At 39.5% G+C, this 24,040-nt stretch overlaps 1 protein-coding gene across 1 annotated transcript; it reads right to left on the reverse strand.

Moving 5' to 3' along the window:
* Positions 1 to 7: 7 nt before the first annotated feature.
* On the reverse strand, positions 8 to 23,055 carry LOC103769977 (probable acyl-CoA dehydrogenase 6; the record flags this gene model as incomplete). The annotated part of the gene is made up of 6 exons (XM_008937221.1): positions 22,986 to 23,055; positions 22,451 to 22,580; positions 15,690 to 15,796; positions 10,237 to 10,404; positions 4,652 to 4,825; positions 8 to 165 (listed from the first exon to the last, which is right to left on the reverse strand). Coding segments are annotated over exons 1-6 (807 nt in total), but the record flags the coding sequence as incomplete, so codon positions are not given.
* Positions 23,056 to 24,040: the final 985 nt, after the last annotated feature.

Consider the following 24,040-nt stretch of genomic DNA (forward strand, 5'->3'; position numbering starts at 1 on the left):
CACCCACGGCGCGGTGGAGCAGGGAACGCAGCAGCTCCAGCTCGGCCGCCAGCTCGGCCAGGCGGAAGTGCACGGCCTGATTGTGCAGCACGGGCCGGCCGAACGCCTCCCGCCGGCCCGTGTACTCCGTCGTCTCTGCCAGCAGCGTCTCCAGCGCTGTCAGCACTGCAGGGAGCAAAGCACAGGGCAAGACAGAATTTTAGTCACAGCCGCCGGGTTTGTTTTTTTTTTTTTTTTTTTAAAAAAAGGTTTTCTAAAGTAAATTATTCCATAAGCTCAGTTTGGGATGCAGTTTCAACTGTGAAAAAGAGTCTGGTATTTCCTTATATGTTGAAGACTTCCTTATCCCTATTTCACCTGAGCCCTAAACTGACAAAACTCAGCGGCGAGTGGAGTTGGGAGGAGGGGAGGAAAGTCATACAAAGCAGTATGTAATGACATGTATCCAGACTCTACCCATAAATGCTTCATTTGGGGCCTTAGCAAGAGCTTGTGGCAACTCCACTTTCCATGTTACCTGTGTCCTGAAGGTACCTTACAATCCTGAAAGGAAATATGAAGGCAGAGTGCTCACTGAGGAATGCTGTAGAAATGTAAATTCAAGGAAGCTTTCAGGGAGAAGGCAGAAACCTATTAAGAGACCAAGGAGTTTGAACAGACTGCTTGTTACATCTGCATTCTGTGATCAGATCCCAGTACAGAAAGGAAGGGAAAATCATTAAGAGTCACAGCCACTTTTAGTAAATGCTAAACAGTTCATCTAATGAAAATAGAATCAATGTAAGATACTCCTGGAAGACAGGTGTGATGGCAGACATTGCTGTAATGCAAGAGAACTAGTACACTGCTACTTCTTGAGCAAATTTATGAGACACTCTTGTTTCAAACAAGGAGAAAAGGGAAAAGTTTCTTCTCCAATGCAAACCAGGCTTGAAATGAAGGGCTAGGCTATCGGTCTCTTGCAGTTTGCTAGGATAACAGCAGGTGCTAAATTTGTGCAGAATTTTGTTTGGCAGACATGGACCCATGTCACCATGGCAAGAAGAAGGGAGGAGAGAGTTCAGAAATCCATCTGTAAGAGAAGGGTCACATGTGCTCTTTTCAATAACTGCATATTCACTTCCATTCACATTTAGAATCTAAACCACAAAACTCTGAATCTGAAATGCAAAATACAGTCAAGCCCTTGACTACTACAAAATCCCTTTTTCCACCTGCCAGTTACTCATATGACAGTTCCTTACAGGAGCCTGGTGCGCTTCCACCTTCCTTTTTGCATTGCTTTCAAGATCACTTCTATTTAAACTTCATCCCTCTACTGCTCTCATATGCAGAATCTGCATCCCACCAATTGCCCCTGCCATGATTGTTCATCAGCTCTTCCACACAGTGCTGTTTTTCACATGCTATCCCCACATTCTGTAAGATGATCAGCTTTTCTCTGTGCTGAGACAGTGGAACAGGTTGCCCATCCGGATGATGCCCCATCATTGCAAATGTTCAAGGTCAGGTTGGATGGGGCTTTGAGCAATGTGGTCTAGTGGAAGGTGTCCATGCCCTTGGCAGGGGGATTGGATGAGATGATCTTTAAAGGTCCTTTCTGATGCAAACCATCCTGTGATACTATGAGTACAGGTGTGTAGAGCTACATGCATAGCTGTAACACTGCAGAGCTTAGCTGTGCAGCAAACAGCAATGGAACGCAGCATGTCATGAACACCATGACTGCCAACAGCCTTGTACAACATAACAGCACGCAATACTTTGCCAGTCATATAAGTACAAAGAAATGCCATTCTTAACAAAAAAATGCCAACTCAAATTCATTTTCTCTCTGATTTTTTTTTTTTTTTTCTGTATACTTGTTTCCACTTTTGTCATATAATCCTCAGCAAACTTGGTCCCATGGGTTTCAACTGACAGTACATGCAGGAAACATCCCTCTAGGCAGCCTAAAGAACATATGGTCTGGTCTACCACACAGCTGAGAATTGTGAAAGCACTTCAAGTTGCCAGATGCAGACTAACTTTTTTACTCATACCTCCATCCAACTTTATTTCTACTTGAAACTTCTGCTCACTGTAAACATACTTTGCCTTGCTATGTCTCCTCACACAATGAAAGTAAATTAATATATTAGGTTGTGGCTGATCCCTCTTCTAGTGAAATGTGCAGTGAGATCCTAGCTGAGCAATCTGTCTCTTAAGGATGTGTGTTGTCCATGCAAAAGGATCTGTCATCCTGCTTACATGGCCATGACTCAATGGTGCTCGTAAAACTGAGAGTACAGGAGCATACAGAAGTCATTAGAAAAGCGTCATTCTTCTCTCTCATACACACTGAACTCCCCCTTTGCCTCTAAATTAAGCAATTCATAAAAAACCTGTTTGCTTTCCTGCCATCACAACATTCTTTTCCTATGATCAGTGCAACAGGTCCACAGAGCCACGGTGTTTACCTAGTGTCACAACACGGGAGAGATACATGGCAGCTCTTCTCTTTCAATGAAGCAACAAACAGCAACTTTTACCAACGCTTTTGATGACATGCCACTCAGAAGAAAAGACCACACCTGTGACCAAATTTTGCAATTCCAGGAAATTAGTTTTCTATTTATAGTTTAAATCTATTTGACTGAAAATTCATTTTAAAAGGAACAAAAAAAAAAAACCAAAAACAAAAACAAGAACAACAACAACAAAAAACACAAACAAACAAACAAAAAAAACCCCTTGAAGATGCAAGGAAATTCCCACACAATCTGAAATCTGGTCACAAAGAAGATAATTAATAAATAAAGAGAATGCTGGAGTATATGATATTTGATACTGAAAATGCATAAAACTAAAAGAAAAAACCCCAAACACAACAAAAGAAAACAATGCCCAAAAAGAAAAGAAAAAAAAGAATGGCAGTCAACTGCCACTTCCAAGTTTTAGGAAGCAGTGAAAGCAAATATGCCAGGACTGTTCCCTAAAGTGTTTAAAAACAGACTGAAGGTTTTCTATGTCACATGAATAGTCATGAAATGGGAAGGAACACAAATGTCCTTCAGAGGGCCAGAAGTGAGGACTAGGATTTTACATGCAGATCTAATCAGAAAACTACCAAAGGCACATAAGACAGTTTTGCAATTCTGAGCCTCCAGCAAAACACTTGCGGTTGAACATATGTAAAACCATTTGCAGGACTGGAAGTTAACACCTAAAAGTCCTAGTGTAACAGGCTGCATCCATCAAACACCTGGCCCCCTTCTGAACATTTCTTTTTTCATTGTCTTTTTTCTTGCTAACCTCTGAAGTTTGGAACTTCATATGTCTTGTCCCTGCTCCCAGGGCTTTCATTCATTTTATACCAGATGGTGGATAAAGCAAAACTAAAGGGCCCAGGGAGGTACAACACACTGGCTGCTGCACTGCAGGAAGCAGCTCCCAGGCTCTTCCTCCCTGCTGGCCCCTGCCTGGCCATGGTGGGGGGGATTGAAGATGCCCTTCCCAGACTGCTCATCTAGGGTAAGTGTTTGCTGCTCCCACTGCTGTTCTGTGCAAAAAGAAGAATTGAAACCTGGTGTCCCACTTCCTGGGGCACGGTGACTGCCAGGCAGTTGTGCAAGACTGGACAGTACCAAGCTGTCAGTGGTTTTAACAGAAGTGATCTAACCTGCCAGGCTCTGTGTTTTGATACTGTCAGTGCCAGTCACTTTTGCCTGGGGCATGACTAATGCAGCAGGCTACTCTGCTGCCTGGGGAGTGTCACTGCAACCCAGTGTTTCTGATTGTTTTGTTAAACTTAGATTTCAAACTGAGAAAAAAAAAAGGTACAATGCACTTCCTTACAGCCTGTGTACATCTCAATTAAAGCAAGACCATCAGTAGGACCTTGTCTCCTTGCCCCAGTCTGCACTGGCACCCCTTGCAAGTTTAATCTCCTGTTCTTTGCTACTCTCACATTTACCATTTAATCAGTCTGAACTAAGAGTTTTAGCCCAAAGCAAAGATCTTTTTTTTTAAGGCATTTGAATTCTAAAATATTTGGCCTGGGACCAACCCACAACAGGGGGTGATTTTTCATTTGGTCTTCTGAATCAGAAGATCACTTTCTTAAGAGTTCCTAATTCCCCGAGTTCAGAGTAACAGGAACTCTGTGACAGCCTAACTTCAGGGAAAGGAATTTGGTGCCATACCAAAAGTGTCCAAAGTGTACTGAATTAAAACGGATCCACAAAACAAAGCTCTCACATCCTGTAAGAGCCAGTTCTTTACAGACCCCCTGAGTTAATTTTCTAAAATCCAGGATAAACATCATAGCTTACTGTACTACAGGAAAAGCTATCATCCTTCTATTTCATGCCAGTATTTTGATAGCCTTTATACTGTATTTGTAGCAGACAATGTGATGCCATATTTTCTTATCAGCAGAAAAACAACAAGCAAAAGAGACAGAAAAAAAAGCCTCTGTGATGCTTCACAAAATATCTTCTATTTCAAGTTTCCCTACAGAAATGGAAGGTGGTCTGGATCCAGGCTATGACAGATTTTAGAACACATCATAAGAGGTCATTGCAACTTACAATGAAAGGCAAGTGCTGTTAGTCATGCGAAGGGCGACCCGTGCCCCTGCCCGGCCCCAGAAGCACAGATGATGACTTACCATTGGCTACTCCCCACAGCCGCTCTTCTTGGAACTGCAACATCTGGTACGTAAACCCCATTCCTTCCTCACCGATGAGGTTGCTGCTGGGCACCCTTACGTCTTCAAAAAAGATCTGAGCTGTATCCGATGACCTCATGCCCAGTTTGTCTATCTTTTTAGCAACAAGAATCCCTGAAGAAAAAGGGATATTAGAAAGGCCATAAAAAATAGAAGCACTATGTACAACGTAGCATTTTAAGAAAGTGAATCTTGCACATGTGAAGGTATGTGCCAGGACTACAGTGAAACCTACCTTTAGGAAAAATAAAGCAGTATTCTGGAATTTAAGACTAAAATGGCCCACACCCTATTTTTAACAGTTTTTCCATTTTATTTAACTAGCAAATCAGAAACTGCAAGTGTAACGATCCCACTTTTCATTATGTCCCTGAATAATAATTGTTTACTAGTAGCAATAATCTTATTTCATGCACACCTTGACATAATTAATATTTATTTGCTTGTGGTTTATTTCAATGTTCTATAATAAAATGCTGGAATTCAATTTAGCATTCTTTGCTGTGTGCCTCCACTGCTATGAAACAGTAGAGAAATACTTAATGTTGACAAAATCAGCTACATTTTAAGCCGCAAATAGGGAATCTATCTTCCTAGAAACTCTCTTCCTTTCCTCTCTTCCCCATTTATCCTCTCTTTTCCAGCCTATCCTCATATTTTCTGTCTCCTTTAGAACAGAAGAGTTTATAACCACATCACACTACTTTTTCCAAATAATAAAAAGTTACTCAAATTCATAACTTCCACAACTATCCAACAATTCCCTACCAACTACAAATTTTGTTAAAACTATGTATTTTATGATGGCCTACAAAATATTTTTTAGTTCATCTAAACAGACACAGCAGGGTTCATAGTGATCACAATTAATTCCTCTGAGTTTTCATGTGGACATGCTCATGAAAAGGGTTTGCTTACCCACTGAGCTCCCTACACAACACTGACTGACCCCACAGGCAATGGCCTGTTGGAGATGAACCTGGTTCCTTCAGGTTTGGCCATGTAAGACTTCAGTCTTCATCTTCAGTCACACCAGGTAGGACTCCTTCCTGACTGTTTTTTTTTTTCCCAGCTACAAGTTCTTGCTACTGCTCAAATGCAAGCATGGCTTACTGCTGTGGCATGAAAACTTGTGCCATGAGTGGGTGCTGGTCTCTTCTCCCAGGTAATATGTGATAAGACAAGAGGAAATGTTCTCACGTTGCACCAGGCAGAGGGTTTGGTTGGATATTAAGAAAAATTTCTTCACTGAAAGAGTTGTCAACCACTGGAATGGGCTGCCAGGGAAATGGTGGAGTCACCATCCCTGGAGGTGTTTAAAAGATGTGTAGATGAGGTGCTTAGGGACATGTTTTATTAGTGGGCTTGGTATTGTTAGGTTAAATGTTGGACTCATGATCTTAAAGGTCTTTTCCAACTGAAAGGATTACATGATCGAGTTTTTACCTCCTTGTTTCCCTGGGGCTAATATGAATATTCATGGTGAAACTCAAGAACGTTTCAGGGGTAAACTGTGGCAAATATAGGTATAAGGATTTGTGCAAAACATGCTTATTACATTTGCCCAGGCAATATACATAGAAAACCAGTCACCTAAATCAGCATATATATCCTTGCAGAAAACTAAACATTTTGCTGCCCACATACAAGGCATTGTAACCAGTTTTGTGATGAGGAAGCATTCTGGTAATATTTTCCTTTTTTTTTTTTTTTTTCTCCAGTCCTCTGCTGCTCTTTGGTGTAGCTCAGTAGGAGTTGGTCACAACACACACATTGTTGTGGTCCCTCTCTCTGCTTGTTTGTACCTTACTATCCTTCATGGCTTTCAGTGAACATCTCTTTCTGAACTAATATAGACATCTCAACTTCTACTAACAGGACACGTTCAGTCATGTGAAAATTGCTTTGGTTTTGCAGGCAGAAAGAAGTTGGCAGTCATTCCCTTCAAATTCACTCTCTTGCTGCATTGAATAAGGTTATGGAAAGTTTCATCTCTCTGCAGAGATGAAATACTGATTCTACTTCCAAATGCCAAGACTGCTCTCAGAATAAGGTCCACTCGGACTTCTACATCTTCCGCTCAAGATTTTTCTCCACCAGCCAATCTATAAACAGATTGTATGTTAGGAATACTTCCTTTTTATGTGCTCAATGGAGGAAGAAAATTAGGACAGCTGTATTAACATTTTTGAATTGGATTGAAAATTACTCAGCAATTTACACCCAGTCATGCCAAAAACGCATTTGTGGTCTGTTTCTGTATTAAAATCAGAGCTAAACAAACACACACTGAACCAATTACAGGCCCAAATGATTTCTGGAACATCTATTCCCCTTGGAATATAACTGCTTACTTTCTTTGAGTATCAAAGATCATGTCTTCGGTCTACTTCCAGCAGCTTTTATGCAATCACTGCCCCTCCCCTACATGAAGATGCACTTACAGCTCTTGTCAGTGCATGGTTTACTACGGACTTTGCTGAGAAAAGTACAACTGCTGCCAGTTCTTTATATAGCTAAATCAATCTTGTTGTGTACTTCCTCCAGTCCACATACAACAACAACTACTGAAGCAATGTCATATAAGTTTGGTTAGAGGAGCTAAATGTGTTGACGATTTCTATCCACACTTCTTCCAGACTGGGTTGTGTGTTCAAGTTTACTGAACCCAGCAGCATCTCCCCTTTCCAGTTTCAACTTGCCCTCAGATTAATTAATCTTTCTCATTCAGAAGGAGGCCAAACTGCATCAGCTTCATTTAGTGTCCCTTCTGCTGCTACCACATGCTTTACATTTTCTCATTTTTGAAGACAACTATAAGTGATCATCACTTTGACTACAATAGAGGCATCAAAATCTTCCTTTACTTACTTTAATTATCTTCATTCTCTTCGTAAGGGGTACTATATGCTAAAAATTACCAGCAGCTTTAGTTCCATTGCAGGGAACTAATTTTTCAGATTATCTGCCCAGATAACTCCTGGAGCTTGTCTGTGTTAAATAAATCCCAAGCCATCCAACAATACACAAATCAATCTAGCAAGGCCAAGTGCTTGACTTACTAAAATCACTCTAACTGAGCCATTTGTGCTACTTGTACCAGTCATCACCAAGATGGATTGCTGTATCTCTTCCTGGACAGTTCTTACCGGGTGTATTTGATTTTCCATTTTCTCCCACTCCTCCAGCCTTCTGACAATCTGTTTTATCTCCTATATTCGCTCCCGAGAGAAAAGCAGTTGCTCTCTCCTGACACCATTTAGTGCCATTATGAATGGAAAGAGGCACATTTTAAACTACAACCCGAGAAATATGCTCTTTCCCCTTTTCCTGGATGTCCTTTCTCTTTATTATCTCCTCCTTGCAATCTACCTGAGCTGTATCTGAGGATTCAAAGGATAAACCAGAGCACAAATAGTCACCAGATTAGGGCTGCAAGCCATTTGTCTACCTTACACACAGACTTTTTACAACTTGTTAAATTCTCTTTCATCATATGAGAAATTCAGGGTTTTTTTAAAGACATCATTAGTATGAGAAGTATTCAACTGATTTGGTTATCTTCTGTGAATTCACATTGTCATCACCCAGATTCCCTTTATGAAAAATGTATTCAGCAGTGTCCATCAAATCTAGACTATGATTTGCTTCACCTCAGAAGAGATACTGTATACATCTAAATTTAGAAGAAGCAAATCCTGCTTCCCCAACAAACTACCAGTTACTGAAGTCAATAAGGATGAAACAAGATTTTCATAAAAACTGCTGGACTGGTCTCCTATGTCCTTACAGCTGCTAGCAAGGAATAAGTTACCTCTTCCTCCTCCTGCCACAAAGGCTGGTGACCGCAGCAGTTAGTCACACATACCACACTCATTCTCCACTGCACTCATTCTAGAGCTTTGACACACATACATCTATAGATACTTGAAACTGCATCATTCAGTGACGTCTTCCAGATAGTTCCCATGCACTCTTGGTCTGCTGCCATCCAAGGAGCACAATCTCTGGCAGACAGACATCCTTAGGATGTATCACAGCTGGAGCTTCCTCCTCACATCTGTGTCAAATGGCAGATTTTGTCATGCTCTTCCTCTTTGTCTTCCTGAAAAATCTCTCTTCTGATATGATCTACCCACTGAGCACAATCAACTGTCTCAATACTTCATTTTAAAACATCACCTGTCTTGGTACAGTGACCCTTTTGAAGGTCAGTATCTGTATCACACAGAAGAATGAAAGCATATAGACTTTGAGGAGTGCAGATTTTGCTTCTAGGGAGTTATACACTTCTGAAGATCAGCTTCAGGTGACTCAGGCAGTTTTTCTACTCAAACCCTATTTACCACAGGAGAAGCAGGTCCCTGTATAGGCTGTGTGGCCTAACAAGACACCCCACCCCCTACAAGCTACAATGACTCCTGTCTTTTTGGAATAAACAAAGCTGAAAACCTCCTAGTCAATATTTGATCTGCTTCTAACAGTGGGCTGGCTGCTTTGTTGGTTTTGGAAAACTGACCTCAGAGGAATAGTACTGCAAATGCATTCTGACCCTTTCCTGAAAAGTCACATGGAGGACTTCATGCAGATGGCTGATAAGTGAATTTACCTGGAAATTCAGGAGATTGATGCTCTGAGTTATATGTTTGCTCAGCACTTAACAATAAGGACAAAGTCAGCAACTACTGAAGCAGCTCAGGCTCATCTTCTGTGAGATTCAAAGCCCCTCTTGCATGAGCAGAGGTTGTAGAAACTTACAACCCACTCAGAACTTGCTTAATCCCAAGACAACTCACTTGCTTGATTTACACCATATTGAAATTCACTTAGAAGATATTCCCTTAAGATCTTGAAGGCATTAATTTTGTCCTTGGCATTGACTTGTCCACTCATTCTTACAGCAAGTTATGAAATACTCTCATGCAAATGTATCTGCACAATTTTTATAAATCTATTTTTGGTGAAAAGGGCTCTCGATACAAAATTATTTGGAAGTCACAAGCTGAAGCCTGGAAAATCACAGAATCATAAAATCAAAGAATGGTTTGGGCTGGAAGGAACCTTTAAAAGGTCATCTAGTCCAACCTACCTGCAGCGAACAGCGACATCTTTAACTAGATGAGTCTGCTCAGAGCCCTGTCCAACCTGACCTTGAATGTTTTCAGGGATGGGGCATCTACCACCTCTCTGGGCAACCTGTTCTAGTGTTTCACCACTCTCACTGTAAGAAACTTCTTCCTTGCATGTAGACTAAATCTCCCCTCTTTTAGTTTAAAACCATTACCCCTTGTCTTGTTGCAACAGGCCCTGCCAAAATATTTTAACTTCTCATTTCCTCTTGTCCCTCACTTTTTGTGGAAGTGTGCAAACCCATTTCAGAACCAACTTTGTACGACAGTGAAATACCTAACTGAGAAGAGCATTTATAGGGGCAGTCCTTTCTGTCAAACACCTTTCCTTCTTATATCAGGCACACACAACCCACCAATAAAGAAATTTGAACAGAAGAAGTTCTGCATTATTACCAGGTAGCTTCATTGGCAGACATATCAGAGATTTATTGCGATGGGGATGTCCTTCACTGGTGTTTGCCAGCAGGCACATCCAGTCTGCTTGGCACCCAGATGTAGTCCACATCTTACCGCCATTTATGACATATTCATTGCCTTTTCTCACAGCTGTTGTCTTGATATCTATTTCAAAACACAGGAAATAAAGGGTTATTCTTGTGAAGGAGGGATAAGCTTGTCCCTGTACAACTGGCGGTCAATCCCTTGCTCCCAGACAACTAATATTTGGTTGTCCCTTCATATCCCCCAAGTCCTCCAACCCTTCCAGGCTGCACAAGGCAGATCAATCTGGACAACTCTTGGAAAGCAAGTCAGTGAAACCAGACCACTTCTCTCATCCCCCTTTAGGTGGAGTCTTCATTGCAGTGTTTGAAAACAGAAAACTTTCCCTAAGTAAACTGGGTCATCAAAAACTCAGGCCAGAAAAATTTCAGTCTCAGGTGACCTAGTAGTTGCTTCTGTTACTGTGCACATTAGTCACCGAGGAGGCCATTAATTTCAGAGTTCTGACTTAATCAAACATAAGTCTCAATATCTGTGTGTGCAGAGAGATAAATGTGCATGTACTTCCTGCATGTTCTTCGTCAGAACAGTGTACTAAATTCAAAGCTAGTAAACTTCCAAAAGGCCAAAGTCTGTGCATAAAGGAGTTCTAAACACTTGCTATTTTTACCCCATGGCAAAAAAACCAGTCTTATCTGTGAGTGTTCACATCACACTGCAAGCAGGCTGACCAGCAACAGACAGCCAGAGTGAATCATTAGTTATGTACACTCAGGAAGAATTTCCAAAGGGCTGGCTTCTTTCCCCTGCAATGGAACTTCTTCTAAAACACCATCTAAGGAAGACTCTCCCAACAGATATCTAGCTACAAGTAGGCAGTGGTATAAGAGAACCCTACCACATCCCTAACGACACCTGTAAATCTTATCAGATTATAAAGCCCATAAGATCCCACCTACTGAAGAAGGCAGCAGACTTGGAGGGTTGGAGTCAGACACCAAGTGTGAGTGGGCAGGCACATTTAAGTCAGCAGGTTATGCCTTCACACACACCCGTCTCAATTTAGAGACAAAGGCTCTAAACATGAAACAAAGGAAAACCAAATATCTGAACTTCATTTACAAGATAAACTAGGAGTGATGTCAGCATGGCTGAAAAGAAGTCTTGTTAATGGAGGAACTGGGTAAAAATGATGAGAGAAAATTGTCTAAGACAAGGGAATATTGGATACAGCTATGACTAAAAGGAATTTACAAGCAGATAATGATGAACAGAAAGGGAAACAGATATATTAACGTGGATAAAAACAGTAGCCATGTAGCTATTCAGTCAATGAAAGGTCTATGCCTAATTTGTCCAAGGGACTTGATATGAAATCTGCATAACAAAGGCCAACAAACTGAAGGAATTTGAAGTACTGATGCTTATAATACATGGACACAGACACTGAACAATCATATACATGGAGACTTAATAACAAATGGACAGACAAGAGCTAAAGTAAGAACTAGGACAAGTAGTGGGAAAAGGATGGAAGCACACATAGTGATTTACATCACACATCCTTTTGCTATGAAACAGCTACTGAAGAAATTAGATAAGAAGTCTCTTGAAAGGTCTGCAGAGGACCAATGAGCACTGTGATTTTATCACAAATGTAAACAGTTCTTGCAAACATGGTGAAACAGGGGACTAACCACACAAATACAGATTAAAGAGCAAATGCCTAATGGGAATGGGAATGCACTAATGCATTAATGGGAATGTTCAAGGACTCCTAAATGTGATGGTTAATAGTTTGCTTTAAACACTTGAGAAACAAGTATTTAAAATCAACTTAGGAAGAATTGATTCTCTTTAACTTTATTTAGAATAAAGATCATCAAGCCAATATATTTTATGTTTGAAATAGAGCAGGCTTTGAAAACCTACTGAACAATTTACTAAAGTCAAGTGGACTCAATCTGAGTGATGCCGATTTGAAGACAATTTAGAATAACTGACTGTTATTCTCCCTGACAGTGTATATCCCTGGGAAAAGGCTACTTCAGTGGGTGCTCCGTAACTCATTTTTGGCAGGTCCACACCACTGTCCCTGTGTTGCCTATCACTCAACAGTTTACAGAGTATGCTGTGAGGGCCCCCTCTAGGAAAAGCTACACAGCATCATCAAAAGGCATATGACACAGAGGTGCCATATAAGCACCCAGGGTTGGTCACTTCAACATCAAAATCACAACATACTTGAGCCTCAAGTTTTCTTCTCTGCTGTGCTCTTGAGTCCAGCCATGTATCTAAACAGGTTTAACAAAAGGCAAGGCTTCAATTTTTAAGGTCAATATTATGATCAAAGATAGGCAACATACATCCTTAAAGTAAAAAATTAAGAACACATATCTGGAATTTACATCAGCAGCATAGGAAAAAATTGCCAAAACTTACATGAAATAGCTTCAAGTCTAACTGAATGAATAATCAGTTCAAAAAACAGGAGATGGCCTACAGGAAAGGGAAGAGATTAGTCATCAAAGTAAGCTACAGTTTGGAGGTCAGAAGGTAAGAACTGCCTGAGGTCAAACCAAGTCATGGTTTCATCTTGCAGATGAAAACCAACAAAATTAAAGAAGATTGAGGCGCCAAACAAAAATGTTTCAGCTACAGAAATGAAAACAGAATGTGATAAAACATGAAACATATAGAAGATGCCTTAGAACTAAAGAAAGATTTCACAGGAGATTACAGAAATATTCACAATATAGCTGTCAAAGCAAGATGTCTGTAGGAAGGACTGTACAGAAATTAAAATTAGTGCAAATAGAAGCTGTTGGCTTTGGCAGTCTGCACAGCCTTAAAATTAATTTATAACGAAAACAAGAATTCAATTTACCAGTGGTATCTTATTTAAAACTGATCTTTTTTATTATGAAAATGACAGATTTTCTAGAGAAAAGCAGAACAGGAGAAACCCTGTAGGACCCAAGAAAACTAAAATTGGTGCTACTAAGTAACTGTTAGTTAAATTTTAAAAACTCCAAGAATTAGGACAAAACTAGGAATGTAGGTAAGGAAGAGGGGAAATTGCATCAGGTTGCCTTAAAAGAGGAAGTGCTGATGTGTAGGAGCTCCTTTATTATTGGAGCTCCCCTTTGGCTATCAGCCTTTGGACCAAACCTATTAAATATTTCCATTAATGATACTTAAAAGAAGGATAGGGATACTCTAATGAAATTTGCTGGTTAAGCAGTCTTGGGAGACATCACCAACACAGAGGTACTGCCCAGCGAGAAAGGAATGATCTTGACTTTTCAAATTCAACATGGTAAGTACTTAGGCATAAAATAGTAAGAAAGACTGATGTATCTTACAGTGTTTTAACAGCAAATCTCTAATGAAGATGATCTGCATAGTTAATCACAAGATTCACAAGCCAGAAGACTGTTGTGTAACATTACATATTGGAGGATAGTATTTCAACTAAAGTTGGAGAAGTCGTTGTGCTATTATAAACAACATGTGCAATTCTGGTTTTTCATGCCCAGAAAAGATGACCTAAACCCAGAAAAGCAGAAAGACTTGATTCCACTGAGAAAAAACAGGACAAGATATCTACATTGAAGAGACAGACATGAACAGGGTTATTTGGTGCCGTTGCCTGGAAGAATTGATAGGATGAGGAAGAAAGAAGAGGAAGGGTCTTCCATGATGTGTTCTTACATATTCCTCCCCGAACTATCAGCAAAACATTATATAAACTGCAGAACAGTAGTGAGATAGAATGAGAAAAAAAATCATCAAAACTGGCAAAAATGTGTGTGCTTTGTGGTGTCAAGAATCCTGACATTACAGAAAGACACTTCATATACCAACTGTTCTGCTTCTCCAGTCATCTCTGTGCTAGTTTTGTTGTACATGGTCAATCCTATGTACAATATACAACAACTACATTTGAAAGCATGCAGGTGCTCCTTCAAATTGACTTGAAATTCATGTTAGACTAATACACACAATCCTTTTTGTTCTGCTGAATTTTTAATAAATTCCAGGCACCTTTAACTTCTCACACAGTGAAACAGTTCTTCTTTGTTTGCTTCACCTCCAGTAACTTTAAAACTGACAGAAGAAAATGCTAGAGATACTTTACTCTGGGTAGTTCTTCAGTTTAAAATACACCAGCTCACATGGCAGAAGTATGTCCCCAACCTTCACATGTGAACAGCGGCTATGCTTTACTACGCCCTTCACTTACCTCAGGGAGACAAACCTCCCGATAGCATGAGAAACAAAAGGAAGTATAAAGTGAAGTTTCACACTACTTTGAAGCTGGGCCACCTAGAGATTACATGTTCTCTCTGCTTCATGCAGACCAGTGCTGCTCAAAACAAACTACTGCTGCTCATGCCTAAGTTGTCCAGCTAATTACCCTTTAGAAGCATTGCAAGCTGGTTTCTGGATTTATACTGGGGGTCAGATCTTCCATGAAAGCTGAAAAAGTACCATCATTTCATCCTGCAGTCTGCCTCCAAGCTTCAGTCTGGGTTCATCACATAAACCTAGCTGATCCCATCTCCCTTTAACTGTAGTAATCCAAGCGTCTCATAACAAACTACATGATAAACAACATGCAGCTAAGAGAATACTTATTATCTGGCACACTGCATCAACAAAATTAAAGTAATATTTAGAAATTTCTGATAATCATCTGATTAGACTAGAGAGATACTAATTAAAATAAATTATGTTGTATTTCCTACGTTAGGAACATTCAAATTTCGAATTATTTTCATAAAAAACAAGCTTATAAAAATCGTGGAATTTTTCTTATTAAGAAAATCAATTATCTAGAAAAGAAAATAGCAATGGGTCATGCAGGAAGATTTAGTCCTGTTATTTCAGATCCAAATTAACTCTCTCGAAAAATACCTGCTGCACCCTTGCTTTAACACTGAATAATTATCCATTTGTCTTGAAAAAAAACATGAGTTTGGTCAAGGAGATAGATGTATGACTCTGCTGATCAAAAATCTTCTGTCAAACTCAGCGATTTCGTCTGCAGGAAGATGTAGTCTCAGTAATTTCTAAGAGCACAATGTGGTCAACTTAGCCATCCTGTGTCCTAGGAGAAATCCAGGGCCAGCAAGACAGGTTCATGTTAATCTGTTGTGCTCAGCCTATACAGGGTTATAGCTATTAAGTCACTGACAAATTCATTCAATTTGATTGCTTTTGCATGCATCAGAGGCATGTGCTACTGCACCTGGAATATTACTTTTTGCCCTCACCACACCAGACTTTCCTTCCTTTCTATTTCTTACAAATGAGTGGCAAAGGGAAGAGTCAAAGAAACCAGATTCTTTCCATTAAAATACCAGGCTGTCTAAAATTGGCAATTTGCTAGGTTAACTTACTTGCAACATCTGACCCAGCTCCAGCTTCACTGATTCCCAAGCAAGCCACAAAATCCCCAGCTATAGTTGGTGTGAGGAACTGTTTTTTCAACTCATCAGAACCAAACCTGCAACAATATAATGAAAAAGATAGGATATTAAAAGCTTTTGAAGGTAAACTATATTTACAAGTTACTAAACCAATTTATTCTACCCACACAGTAATAATTTTTCCTATGACTAGGCAAAACCTGTCCCATAGTCAAAAGACAGAATAGATATGCTCCAAAGCTACAATTCAGTCTTCGCTAGAAGGGCAGCCACAATAATTTAAAATATTGGTTTTAGAAGTATTCAGGCATCTTACTCCCATAGAAACATGTGATCTAGATGCTCAAAGTCTGATCTTTATGATTGTTGTTTTGAGAGCTGTAAGATCTAAGCAAACACAGTCCTTGGGGTTTCTCCTCAATGCTTCTGCACCAGTCTGCACTCAGCCACAATGGAGAACCCAGTTTCTGCCTATTTTGTGGCTTTTACACCAGCTCTTTGCCAGGTTTTAGCAGTGACTGAAAAGTTGTGACATGTGATGCTAACATCTGTATTTACATGATTGATATTCCACATCTGCATTTAAATTGCAAAGTGAAATCCATCAGTGCTTCTTCCCAGCTGCTCTTTTGGTCCTCTCAGGAAGAAAAAGTGAAACAGCAAATTGTTGATAGCACTTCAACAGAAAAATTTTACTTTGCCATATTTCAATTAATTTAAGACACAGTCTCTTTTTCTCCAAAGTTAAACTCCTTTCATTAATTCAAAACATGGTCCATTTTATTTGACAGTTGATTTTGTCCTACTTAACATTCATTGATTCAGTCTTGCACTGTGAATGGTCAGTTCATAGTCCGGTTCTTCAACCTCTCTTGTGTTAGACTGAAAAATTCCTTGGGTCATGAGATATCTTTTATTTGAGCAGAAATCCATAAAAGTCAGGTTCCTCCTCAGATGTCTCTTCAGTATGAGGTGTCTTAGATCAGCAGCTCCTAAGTCTAAGAAGGCTGCAGTTACCTGGGCCCTCTTTCTAAAACACTGTCCCAGTATTTCAAAAGGAGTGATGCCATTTTAGCTAAGACTCTGACTCTTCCTCTCCACTCCAACCCTGACACAAACCAGTCGAAGGAGACAGGAAGGCCAGAAAACAGGCTGGAAGCTGGCAGACATTTTCACCTTGTGCACACAGGGAGCTTGATTCCTAGTCCTGTCTCTGCTGATAATCACGGCAGCAATCCCAAATAAATAAAAGAAGCGAGCCTGGAGTGTTTACTCCTTCCTCCAGCATACTAGAACAAAGTCCCCTGCTCTGTTATGCAGTGTACTTTTTTTTCCCCCTCCCCCCCTTTTCCTTGAGACATAATCAAATATGGCCAGCTGAACATTCACTAGATAAAAAACCCCAACCAACAACATGAAAAATCAGCTCATGAGAGGAGAAGCAGGGATTTTTGGCAATGCTTTCTGATGCTTAAACTTTGCCAGCCTTTAGTTATTTCAACAGAGGATTTCCATGACAAGAACTTTTCTCAGAATAATGTTTTTTGTTTGATATCTTTGTTTGAGTTCCAGAAAACAGTTTTGCTCTTCCCAAAAATGAGGCTACAGAAGAAGTTATTTTGCCATTAAAAAAATAGTCTGGCAACATTATCTTCAGAAGATCATGGCCTTCTACACCTTCCAGGAAGGACACACAGCTCAGCAAGCAGGGAGCTACTATGTTAGAAATACGTTGTTTCTGGAAAATTCTACCCCTCTTAAACGTGTTGCAGAAAAATCTCACATTCACATAAATGCAATACCCACTTCTTTCCAGTTTAACAGCTCCAGAATTAGAAAACTCTGTTTGCAATGATATGCTCTAGCTCAAGACAGACCACACTAAGTCAGCTTTCTGGGCTGGGGCCATACCCCAGATCATAGTTTCCCATGCAATTAACTGTGCAGCCTTAGCATCACTCTAAAATATATTTTCATGCATTTATGTATGTATGCATACATGAGCCCACAGTCAATATATCAGAGCTCCTTGTTGACTCTGGCGAACCTACAAGTCCCAAGTGTGACCCTGACATGTAAGGTGTGGCATGAAAGTGGTCCATCCTTTTTTGCTCTGCACTTTGTAAGTAACATCGGTGGAATGTCATGAACACAAACACAAAAATGAAAATGGTGTATCATCTTGTAAATGATAGGCAAAAAGAAAATAAAACCATGGCAAAATACAGAGGTGGGAACACTTTCTTGATACACATAATTCTGTTTATGTGCCCTGACAATTAGAAATCTGAAGTCACCTTTATTCATCACATATATAAAAAATGGTTTCTGACAGGTTAGATTGCTACATTGAATGAAAATGTCTACAGCATATCAGTATTATGACTTAACTGGGCTGATAATCACCCTGGTAGAACCACAGATCTTACTCACTTTTGTTTCTTCTGCTTCTAGGAAAAAAGCCCAGCTGAAGTGAATTTATTACATTAGTAAGAAAAGTTCTAAGTGGAACTGACAGATAGACTAGTATACTACAGTATTAAGTGTGAATTGAAATTCTGAATATGAACAGCTGCAGGCAGTTCTAACACAACTCTCAGCATCTGACCAGCTCAAGCACTGGAGCTCACACATTCAAGCACTATTCACCAGCAAAGTAAAAGTAAAGTAAAGAAAAAAATAAAAGTTTTCAGATGATCTATGCTTTATTCTGCTCTATCTCAAAGGTGACACAATAGGTTACTTGTGGACTTTCTAGGAATATAAAGATTTCCTTTAGGCAAAGAAGGTGGTAACTTCGGCCTAGTGTCACTCTCCTTCTTGCATACTAGAAAGAGATTAATTTCTCCCAATTCTCTTTCTTTTTTCTATATTCAAACTATTAATAATACAGTAGCCATGTGCCATGCTCTTGCTTCACTGTAGTCCTGCACAGGCATCCTACCACCTGATGTCCAGATCCAGCTTTGCAGTACTCCTTGGATTTTCAAGATACATGAAAAGAAGCAAGGAAAAAAAAAAAAAAAAAAGGAATAGATGCTTCTTACACACAGAGGAAGGATTAGAAGTGCATGGTGAACAGCAGCAAGCACCACTGGGCAGCACAGAAACCTCATTAAGTTCAGTAATTTACATAACCTGGCTTTAAAAAAATCCACACTGCAATCAGTTTTCTCTCCTTGAGACACTATTTCAATCATGATAAGAAGACATGTGAGTTAAAAAAAAATGCATTTAGAAAACTTTTTTTTTGTGAAAGTCGGAATAAGAAAAAAAGCAACAAGAGAAGTACTCTGGCTCCCAGTTTTTATCAAGTCTTTATCTTCAGTCGTTTTAAGTTTTTATTAAAGAAATTGCTCAGTTCGAGCTATTGCTACATTCTGAGATGAATACAGATGAGTAGTCTGTATGAGACTACCTGAGACATATGACTGCCTCATGCAGATGATACTACCCGAAGGGTTTTGGTTAAGAATAATGATGTCAGTATTCTATTTATTTAGGAATGCATTTTGCACTAAAATACAGGTATTGTAAAAGAGGAATTGTATTAAAGATTACTGTGTTCAGATAACGCAGTTTTTAAGAGATACTCATGTGGTTGGTGTCCTGCTGCTACCATACATGCCCTAGAGACCTCAAGGCTGCTCAGCAGACAACCTGCTACCACAGCATGGCCAGGCTGTCATCAGCAGCTGGAGAAATCTCAAATGTATACGGACAGTGTGAATCTGTTCTGAGGAAAGCTAGTTCAGGAGCAGCTGCTTGACTTCATATTGCCCCACCACATTGCTCTGGCCAGGTGAGACCCTCACAGGCATTCAAAACCACAAAGCAGCACAAGTGGCTATGGCTGGAACATAACTGACCATCATGTTTATGCTGCTGTTCAGGGTGGAGAAAGAATCAGTAATGAGTAAGCTGATGAAATAGAAAAACTTTCTTCCCACTAGATAATCATTATCCTTACTGTTTTCCTGCAAATAATCAGAAGAAAAAAAAGAAAAAAAGGCAAGTATACTGCCTACTGCTGAGATAAAGGAGCTCTACACTTACCTGGTATCACTATGGATGAATTGCCTTACAGGTTTTACAAGCCCAGGGAAATGTGTCTTATTCACTGCCTCAGCCTAGAGCTGCTTTCTCCACTAGACTTGTAAGCATGAAAGCAAGAGAAGTATTATACCTGAATGCATCTGAAAGACCTGACGGAGAGTAATGTTCAGAACTAGGTTTTGAACATTAAAGGTTCAGAAAAGGTTTTTTTTTCATCAAAGGTCATATCACTGCTGACAAAACATCTTGTATTTCGTTCACAGATTTAGAAAGTGCTGCTGATTCACTTGGAGGAATCTGGGGGAAAAAATGGAGCAGTCTGGGCATCTTCAGGTGAAACAAAACTATTTTCTCCTGTATTTGTCTGCACAATAGAAATGCCTGTAAATAAAAATCTGCAGGGCTGCTTCCAAGTATGACCATGAATATAACTTTCTGAAGGTTGTCCAAAAAAATCATAATGAAGTAAAAAGGGGCAGGAATAGTGAACAGGCAAAGACATACAGGTAACATTTTCAAAATTTATTATTTATATAATTAAAATTGTTACTACAATGTACTTCCCATTTAACTGAGTATCTCAAAGACCTTCACAAACCAAACTTTTCAACAGCTACAACTTGTCACTGAAGCAAGAAACCATGGAAGCTGCAGAAACAGCATCAGGAGGCATCCTGCCTCTAGATCTTTTAAGACTTTATTTTTCTGAAGTATGAAAATTTTAAAAGTGTGTGCGTGCATATGTGTATCCATTTGTTCAAACTGCTGTGCTGTTATATATCCAACTGAGGGAACATCTCTAATTTATAGTGGTGGAGCTTCATGACATATCACATTCACACTGTTGGTTTACAGGTGCACTCAACACATGCTTGATGAATGCTGAATAAAGCCAAAAGTTAGGAAAGGGATCATGTTCGATTCCCACACTACTGTTTACTTTGTGCATGGTTGATGCATCATGTGCTAAGATGCAAAATTTCAATTATCTCTTTGAACTTGTTTAGGATCACCTCAGTACAAAGATACCTTTTAAAGACTGTGAATACAATTTGAATTCATGAACCCTCTAATTACACTGCATAAAGTAAAGCTGCACCCATGCAAAATTTCCAGTAGCAACCAGTTCTCTTTTCACTACAGAGTTTTAGTTTCGTATCTTAAGAGTGGGACACTGCATGACTAGTCAGTGGAACTGACTTAACAGTGGACCAAAAGTTCACTAACACAGATGCAAATTCAATTACAGATTTAGTCATTTTAATGACATTTTCACATTTACTTTCCAAAATATCCACTTCAGGATTTCACAAATGTATGCAGCTTCACTGCTTTACTATAGTGGAACAGAGTAAGAGAAGGCCAAAATACTGCAATGGAACAAAACCCCATCTTCTTTTACCCACAGAATTTTTTAAACTCCTGGGAATAAAAGGCTATCATGGGGGCAAGCAAGGTACTATTCTCTGAAATCTTTTAATATATGTTTTATTCTCAGCTGGACTAACTAAACTACTGTTGCAACAGACATACTGAACTTTCTAAGTGCAGAACATAATAACATGCTTTCATCAGTCTTTGGTTTATTACCCAAAGGAGAAGAAAGGAGAACTTGTTAGAAAGATTTCCCATGGCTGAGACCTCTGAAGTCACACGTACCTAGCAGAAGCATAAGTGGATATCAAGGGAACAGAGTCATTCCAGACTCTACAGTGGATTTGCAGGTATTTTCAATCAGAATGGGAAAAAAAAAACAAACCACCAAACAAAACATCAACAAACAATCCAATCCTAAAATGGTCTTCTGCGCAAAATTTCCCCTCTTGTGTATCTGTTTCGTGCAGAGAAATTCATGACTTCATCATCATTATTTTAATATAATCCCCACCACAACCTTACAGAATTTTAAGAGTATTCATGTTCCAGAGGCAAACTTCTGGACCAGCCTGTAACCTTCCTCTAGTTCTGCAAACTGCTGTTTTGATGCAGAATGTCTGTGAAACTACTACATCAAGAAGTTGGTAACTGCTGCTGTTATTGAGGGAGAAAAAACAAACAAACAAACAACGGATTCAAAAAGTGCAGGAGCCTGAATGACAGCAAGTGATAAAAGGGAACACTGACACAAGCAGATGAGAAAATGCAAATTGAGTAATTGCCTGGAATGGGTGTATTTAAGGAAGCATATGATACAAGTGCTACAACTTTAGAACTTACACCAATATTGATCATTATTTCTGAAAAGTCACAGTCAGCAAGGAGCACCTTGTAAAGCTGGAAAAAAGCAAGTAAATTATAAAATAGAATTAGACTGCTCCTAATCATCACAAGTAAATGCATCCTCAGTATGACTGCACTGGGATATCTGGCTAAAAGGCAACACAAATGTGAATAGTGGTATTCTGGAACTAAAATGGTTTTATTGGTTGTGGCACCAAGGTTCTTTGTTTGTAAACATACCACCCACTACTAAAAAAAGCATATTTTCTCCTCTAAACCAAACTGTATGAGAGAGCTAGAGTGTAAGTTCCTTTGTCAAGTGTTGCTGAAGAGCAACTAGACAGTAAATCTGCACATTAATTTTTTTTTTCTTCCTATTTTTAGACAGATTGAGTTTTAGGCCTAAACACATGATGATTTGAGTTTTAGACTAAATCAAACTTTCTGAAAGTTACCTTGCAAGAGCTGGAGTAGCCATGCTAGCTTGCACTCCAATAGCCATAGGAATACCTCCACAGCGAATATTTCCCAGCTCCTCTGCCACTGCAATGCTATAGGAGAAGTCCAAGCCCATGCCACCATATTCTGAGGAAAAAAACAAATTGATGACACTTACATTCTAGACTGGCATAAACAACAACAAGAAAAAAAAATATTGCTACTGCAAGGACTTGCCAAGTGCAATTTCACTGCTTATTTTTAAATATTTGATAATTACCAGTTTTCTTTTCAGAAAAGCAATGCCACACTATTCTTTACACAATCAGAATTTAAAATCACACTTGCTCTAATTACCTGTGTGCACCTCAGGTCATCTCTGAATATCCTAAGTAGCATCATTACTTTTACTGGAAACAGGAGGAAGAAGTGATGTGCTTTTGAAAATGATATCAGAAAGCAAAATTATTCTTTCTAACAGCAAGGTCATATGAACAAATCACCATAAGGCGCTTTTATTTCCCCATGGTAACCCCCGACACCTGGTCTCACCTCTCAAGCCACTCAAGCAGATCTCATCTTTCTCACAAGCAGCAGTCAGGCCAGCACGGAGCAAGACCATGTGCAGGTCATGCTCCCTTGTTAAAGTTTCTGCCGTAACTCAGAGCCTATGTTAGACACAAGTACAACACCAAACACCCATATTTCATATCCTGGCACCTGGCCGGTGTAGTCATTAAAGCATTTTTCATTAGCAGGAGGCTAATGACCCAGGGCACTGGCCAGGCACCAGCACAAGCTGTTCCTCTTCCCCACATTCCAATCTGCAAGTTCAGCTAAAGAGGATGTTATTCTTCACCTCCACCCCATGCCGACCACTGATAAACCCACCCCGCAGCAAGACACAGAAAAAGGGCTACATCACTATGATGGATGAGACAACTTCTAGTTGTATCAAACGGTTTACAATCCAAATTAAATATGGTGATAAAGTTACTGCTTGACATCATTAGTTGACTGAGAGGCTTCAATTAGATAACATTTTCCTAGTTTTTTTAACTCATTTGAAAATCGACTGAGAAAATTTAAAAACAAATACAATCTCCCACTCCTCAGATAAAACATGGGGCAGACAACCTTGTTCCATTTTCACTTGCTGACATCAAACACTATCTGAGCTCACCTCTCTATTGACCTGCTTTGAAGTTTTCAAAAAACACCATTAATTAAAAATCAAAACACCAGAGTGCATGTAAACACAGAGCTTTGTGTGATATCATCTGTTTCCTAAACCCACAGAAACCATCTTTGTGCATCCTTTTTCTGCAGAAAGAAAGGAAAACAAATGGAAAAGGCCAAGCATGAAGTTCAATTTTCAAATAACATTTCTCCTTAGGTCATCCTGAATAGTCTGGGTTGTCAGAACTACAAAAATAGCTTTTTTTCCAAACTTTTACCTGGAAATAAACAATGTTTCTTAGAAACATACATAAAATTAAAATTCACAACTGTGAGCTTAAGCAGGACAGTGAAACAACAGTAATATGGGAATGTGTTTAGCATAATATGTAATCCAGTTCTCTTGCCTTTACAAAGCTCCCATCCAT

This window comes from Merops nubicus, unplaced genomic scaffold, assembly GCF_000691845.1.
Source record: "Merops nubicus isolate BGI_N331 unplaced genomic scaffold, ASM69184v1 scaffold40183, whole genome shotgun sequence".
Classification (NCBI taxonomy): Eukaryota; Metazoa; Chordata; class Aves; order Coraciiformes; family Meropidae; genus Merops; species Merops nubicus.